General features: G+C 44.3%; 1 protein-coding gene across 2 annotated transcripts in view; it reads left to right on the forward strand.

Annotated features, from left to right (window-relative positions):
* The window catches only part of Ube3c (ubiquitin protein ligase E3C), a 126,886-nt gene that overhangs the window by 40,775 nt on the left and 79,035 nt on the right, over positions 1 to 7,076 (forward strand). For both annotated transcript variants that reach the window (XM_008847272.2, XM_029570507.1), the window contains one exon: positions 3,374 to 3,489. In XM_008847272.2, the coding sequence (XP_008845494.1) occupies positions 3,374 to 3,489 (116 nt within the window). The remainder of the gene's footprint in view (positions 1 to 3,373; positions 3,490 to 7,076) is intronic.

Raw genomic sequence — 7,076 nt, forward strand, 5'->3', positions numbered from 1 at the left:
TGAAAATGTGGTTCATATATACGATGGAGTTTTACTCAGCAGTAAAGAAAGATGAAATTGTGAAATTTGCAGGTAAATGGATGGAGCTAGAAACTGTTATACTAAGTGAAGTAACACAGAGGGGAAAAAAAAAAGTATGTTCTCCCTCATATGTGGATCCTAGCACCAAATCCTGATAAGTGAGTATGTATCCAGATATAACTACAGGAAGTAGGATAACGGAAAGGAACCAGGGAGGTAAAGGAAAAGAATCTGAAAGAGAAGAACAGTAGGGAACAGGCCTTAATAAGGGAGACATGGATAAAAATTGGGTTAAGTGGAAGAGATAGGGAAGGTTATACAAGGAACCTAGGGGATAAAGGGAAAGAAAGAGCTCAAGAGTAGGGTATTAAGAGAGATGGGGAAAAGGGGCACTCTAAATGGGGAAACCATGGTGGAAGGGTTAGACAATGTGAGAGATAAATAATGCCTAGCTAGTTTTAAAAAAATCAGAGGGAACCTATACTAATTTGGTCAGTGGGCCATAAAGGACAGTTTTTGCTCCTTGCCTTCCTAGGTTGACAAAGTTCCAGGGGACTATGAGCATCTCTCAAAATGTCCTGTAACTGGTGAGTCACCTGTCCTCTTGATCAAGGAGGCCATGGAGACCCCATCCGATGGACTTTTACCAGTGTCCAGTCTACAAAGAAGAAGGTCACAAAGGAAACATTTCCTACATGCTTCCAAGCGAAGCCAGCCATGGTCGAGCAGGACCTTTGATTTATTGTCACATAGATGGAACTGTTAAAGGAACGGAGCCAGGGACTCCTCCCAAGGCCATGTGATCCCTGAGGAAACGATCCTCAAACGACCTTAAGAATAAAAATAAATTGGTTTATCTGGGCCAACTGTATGGTCTTAAACTCCCAAAAGGAAAGTATAACCGAAGATTAAAGGGGTCAGTATAATTTTTTAAGAGTCCACGTGTATAGCTAAAGGCTACATAACAAGAAACAATGCCAGTAGATGCCTTCCTCTGAGTTATTGGCCAGGGTGGCCCAGAGACTCCCAGAAAGTAACCCAGCATAGAATTGGGAAAATGAATAGCAGACCTAATCTTATCTAAAGGAATATTGACAGCTGATTGCTGCTAGATGAGGAAGAGCTGATCTTCTTAAAAAAAGGAATTCTAAATAGAGATGGGCTGACTAGATTCAGCAGATGGACAAGCATTGGGGAATGGCTGGGGACGCCGACAACACAGTGGACAGTAACACAGATGACAGTATATGGGCTCCAGTGCGGGGCGGGGGGGGGCGCAGGGTAGGCTATGGGAGGGTGCCATTTGGGAAGCAGGTATATAGATGATTAAGATTGGGATGTTCTGTATCATATACACACACAAAAAAAATCAACAAATTTTTTAAAATGAGTTGTGTTTGAGGAAGAAGCATAAAAATTTGATTCATGTTAAATAATAGATATGAAAAACATTACCGTTGAAATATACCTGATGACTTTATATCCATGCTCAGGTGCCACGGATTCAAATGTTACCGTCTGTGACTAGTAACAATCAGATACATGTAGATTAGAGATGCATGTGCAAACATCTAAGTGTTAGTAGCATTAAAAATGAGTTTTTCGGTAAGAGACATTTTAAAATGAAATGGAGCTCTTTTTTAAAGGTTAAAACCTCATTCTATTTTATGTCATAGGGTTTATACTGAGTTCAATATTGTATAACTAGTAATTCAACTGTGAACCTAAAAATTTACTGCCACTCTTAAAAGAGATGTATCTTTGCTCTGGAAATTGTTATTGAATATGTAATGAAAATAATAATAAAATTTAAAAAGCTGGATGTTGTGGCACATGCCTTTAATCCCAGCACTTGGGAGGCAGAGGCAGGCGGATCTCTGAGTTCAAGGCCAGCCTGGTCTACATAGTGAGTTCCAGGACAGCTGGGGCTGCAGGGAGACCCTGTCTCAAAAAGAGCAAAGAAAAAAGAAGAAAATATGTTTTGGCATATTGACGCTGACAGAGGTTGTTCACAGAATTATTTCTTCCCATTGGGACGGGCTATAATTTGCTCTATAGATGTGTTCCTATTGCTTTTAGTGTTCAACAACATATCAAAGAAATGGTCTTATCAAAGTAGAAACTACTTAAAGATAATAGACAAATGGGCCAGGTGTGGTGGCACATGCCTTTTTAATCCCAGCACTCAGGAGGTAGAGGCAGGTGGATTCCTGTGAGTTTGAGGCCAGCCTGGTCTATATATTAAGTTCTAGACTAGTGAGGAGTGCATAGTGAGACCCTGGCTTAGTAAAACAAAACAAAGGGCTGAGAGATGACTCAGTGTTGAAGAGCAGTGGCTGCACTTGCAGAAGAACCCGGTTCCAATCCCAGCACTCACATGGTGGCTAACAGCCATCTGTATCTCCAGTTCCAGGGGTCTGACACCCTCTTCTGATCTCCATGAACATTGCACAACACAGATGCATTTACATATATGTAGGCAATACATTCATGTAAAATAAAAATAATATATTAAAAAACAAAACAAACTGATAATAGACGAGAGAAGCCCATCTGGCACATTCATAGCCCCACGCTTCAGAGGGACCTTTAATTGCAGCTGGCAATAAACAGGCCTATGACCTGAAAAAATGATACTGATCTGTTTCATAAGATATAGTGGAGAAGTAGAGTCCTTACTAGGTATTGAGTTTTTGGAGTCATTAGTGGCGGCCATGTACATACTGTTCACAGGCAGGCCTCTTGAACACAAGGGATAGAATGACTCTGTCCCCCTAAAACCATGGACCAGTCATTGAGTCCAGGAGAGTGGACATCTCTGACCAGCCCAGTCAGATGTCTGTCCTTGGGTTGGGAGCCATATGTTTGCTCTTATCAGAAGTTTGTAGAATGAACGGACATTCCCTTATTTCTTTGTAGTAAATCTGCAGGTGTAGTATAAACATTCAAAACAGAGTTGGGGAAAGGAGGCATAGAAGAAAGGGATGCTTAGGGGTGAGTGTGTGCACACGCTCACAGGAAGGACAGAAGGAATTGTGCTCCGTGCAACTTAACGGTTAGTGCTGTATTTTCCATGTTTTTGTAGTGAATGCTCCCTTTTGTCTATGGACTGTTGTTTCAAGTAGACATAGCTTTATGTGTACTTTGTTTAGTGACTGATTTAGTAATTAGCTTAATGTTGATGTTATTAAGATGGAAAAACACAAGTACTGCTAAGAAAATTCTGACTTAGAAACCTATTCTGTATCAGGTTTTGATTAAGTGTGGAAACCACTTAGAGACATTTTAAAATATTAACTAAATGAGCAAACACATGTCACTGAATTGAAAGTTGTGTTTTTGCGTTTTACAGATATGGCTGTATCAGAACCTAATTAAATACAGCTCCGTGTTTGTCAAGCAGTTGGATGGATCAGAGAGACTGACATGCTTATTTCAAATAAAGAGGTTGATGAGCATCTGTTGCAGGTAAATTTTGCCACAGTTGGATGTGCTGGTTACCTTGAGAGCCTGCATGCCTAAGGCATTGGCTTTGTTTTGTTAGTTTTCTAATTTTTTTGAAATAGGTCCTTGCTGAATAGCTCAGGCTGCCCTTAAACTCAATACAGTCTTTCTGTTTTCTTACCTCCTATACTGAAGTAAAATGTAAATCTTCCTTGAGGAAGTAAATGTTAGTAAGCTGGGGAGAAGAAGGAGGAGGGCAAGAGGTTATGAAGTTAGTAGACGGTAGCCTAGCGGGTAGGGCTTGTTGAGATCAGTTAGAGGCAGGGATGGCACTCTGCTGAGACAGGAAAGCCTGGTGGGCAGAGTCTTCTGGAGGGGAGAGCCATTACAGCTCTGTAGCATCTTGGTTTTGTGCCGAGAAGTAGAGAGCCAAAGGAGCCTTGAGCAAAGCCTGAATTTTCCTTACGGGGCTGGAGAGACGGTTCAGCGGTTAAGAGCACTGAGTGCTCTTGCAGAGGACCCGGCACCCACATGGTGGCTAGCAACCATCCATAATTCCAGTTCCAGGGGAATCCAGTGCTCTCCTCTGACATCTGTGAGCATTGCATGACATGGGTGCACTTACATGCAGACAATACATTCATGCACACTAAATAAAAATAAAAATCTATAAAAAGATTTTAAATACAAGAGAATAGAAAAATGGTCCACCTAGGGTGCTCATTGCCTGCTGTCTGTTAGTGACAGGTTTTGTTTTGTTTTGTTTTGTTGTTGTTGTTTCTGAGACAGTCTCACTGCGTATAGCCCTGGCTGTCCTGGAACTCAATATGTACACAAGGCTGGGTCCAACTCAGAGATTCGCCAGTCTCTTTGCTCCCAAGTGCTGGAACTAAAGGCATGCTCCACCATGCTCTGCGTTAGATTTTTTACTCAGGCATTGCAGTCTCTGTCTCATAGTGGCACTCTACCCCCAAAACTTCTGTATCCATCTCTGGCAAGAGGGACGATCGTATAAACCCCAGGCTCATTGATCAGCCTATGAAAATGATTGATATTGATGTTGCCTTAGAACAAGGAGGTGAGATTTCTGGGTTGACAAGCCCAGCGTAGCATATACTTCCTTCAAGTGTGAGCACTGGGTTGGATGCTCAGGCCATTCTCCTCAGGCTATTATCCTCACAGTGTTTTCTGTAGCTTTTCTCCTCATTTAACAGACTCTGATTATGCAGTACCATTGACATGTGCGTCCAGAGCTTCAGCCTCCACCACACTTCCAGTACCTGTGTCCACCACAGGCTAGAATGACTGTCGAGCAGTGAGAGTGGAGTCTGACCATTTAGGGGCAGCAGAATAGCCAGAACAGGCAGGAAGGAGGCCTGGGGTTCAGGTGAGGAAGAGCCCAAGGTATGTAGGCATTCTCAGTGGGAACCCCTCTGGAAGCATTGAGTGGATTGTGTGGAAGGTAACAAAAGACTGGTCCCTTGGAGGCTGCTGAGAGGAAGAGGAGACAACCAGCCTATAAAAAAAGGAGGTGGATCCCAGGAACATTAAAGCTCAGTCCAGAGGAGGGGCAGGTCAGCCTGAAGGCTAAAAGTAAAGCCAGGAGTCCAGGATGTGTGTGGGTCAGGTCTAAGCGCTTCGGTTCAGGGCTGATAGGACGCTGCCATAGACTCATTCTGCATCTCTTCCTGAATGAAGCCTTTGCTTTTCACAGCCAGTTCAGTGCCTGCAGGAGCCATGCCTCTGCTTCTAGCAGAAAAGCAGCCTGGTGTGAGTGGCAGGAGTCTGTTTGGAGCTGCTTCAGTCTTTGAGCAGCTCCCCTGGCCTGATGCAGCAGTGAGTATGAGGTGGCAGGAGCTGCCAGAGAGAGACAGGCGATGAGAGCGAGGGCAGTAGTTGGGGAGAGTTCCTGCTGGGTCTGCTTAGGAGAACCTTGAAGGTGCAGAAGGAAGAATTGCTGGGTCGTGGAGAAAGAGTGGTATGGAGCGCCAGGGTCATGATATGTGACCTTGGGAAGGGGAAGGGTAGTTTATCCATCCTGTCAAGTGGCAGGCAACCCAGTGAATAACCAGTGGGAACAAAGCATCTGACTTGGAACTGCACACACTTGAAAATGCCATCATTAGTAATCAAAAAAGTGAAGATCCGGGTCATGGTGACACACACCTGCAGATTCATTAGGGTGCCTGAATTCTGATGGTACCTACCAAGCACTAGGATGTGGAGTAGTTGGGGATTCCCTCTCACAGTATCTGGTGGGAGTGTGTGGCATCATAAGCAGTTTAGATCCACCGGGGACCCAGGAGTTCCATATGTTGGAATTTGCCAAAAGAAGTGAAGCCCAGTGTATGCTGTGGCTTGTCCTTGAACACACCAACCTCCTTCTGAGACACAGCAGCCATTTCCACATGGGAGACTACTGCACAGAGAATACAAGGACCAAGGTTTGGGGGCTTGGAGGTGTGTTATTTGATGAGCCTCAGAGGGACACCAGGTGACAGGACCAACATGCTGAGTGCCCTTTGTGGCCCTTATCCATAGCCACAGGAACAAGTGGCGGAACCTGGAAGGATTGATAGGGGAAACCCAAGAACAGCTTCTTTCTAGGCTTGCACATGTCTGTCAAGTGTCTGGGGTACAGAGCAGTGTATCTAAGTCAGTTTTAAGAAAGGGCATGGAACTGGACGTGGTGGTACCTGCCCTGTAACTCCAGCATTTGGGAGACAGAGGCAGGTAACTCTCTGAGATTGAGGCCAGCCTGGTCTACATAGGAAGTTCCAGGCCGGCTGGGGCTACTGGGAGACCCTGCCTCAAAAATAAATAGATAAATAGATTAAATAAGTAAATAAACAGAAAAGAAAGGGAAGGGCTAGAGAGGTGGCTCAGGAGTTAAAGAGTGCTTGGTGCTCTTGTAGAGGACATGAGCTTAGTTTCCAACCCCAACACCCACTTTAGGCTGCTCAGTGCTGCCTGTAACATCAGCTCCCGGGAACTTCACATTCTTTCCCTCCGCAAGCACCTGTACTTGCATGTGCATACCTACACGCAGATACCCACACTCACACACATACACACACATAATTAAAAATTTTTAAAAATCAGCTGGGCATGATGGTGCACGCCTTTAATACCAGCACTCGGGAGGCAGAGGCAGGAGGATCTCTGTGAGTTCAAGGCCAGCCTGGTCTACACAGTGAGTTTTAGGACAGCTGGGGCTACAGGGAGACCCTGTCTCAAAAAGTCGAAAAAAAATTTTTTTTTTTTTTTAAATCTGTCAGGCATGGTGGTGCACGCCTTTGATCCCAGCACTAGCACCTAGGAGACAGAAGCAAGCGAATTTCTGTAAATTCAAGGCCAGCCTGCTCTACATAGTAAGTTCAAGGCCAGCCGGTGCTACAGGAAGACCCCATGTCAAAAAAGAAACAAATGGGCTATGGACCCTGTCTCTAAAAGACCAAAAAGAAACCTAACTTTTTGGGGGGTGGGGGGTTGCTAGAGCAGAAGAAAAATCATGGAGTCTTTTTAAAAATCTTTTTTTTTTTTTTTGTTTTGGGCTTTAAAATTTCAGACATTTCCCACTCAAATCCAGACCTCCTCCCCCCTCCATGCCT

This window comes from Nannospalax galili, unplaced genomic scaffold, assembly GCF_000622305.1.
Source record: "Nannospalax galili isolate Female #2095 unplaced genomic scaffold, S.galili_v1.0 scaffold302, whole genome shotgun sequence".
In the NCBI taxonomy this organism is placed as follows: Eukaryota; Metazoa; Chordata; class Mammalia; order Rodentia; family Spalacidae; genus Nannospalax; species Nannospalax galili.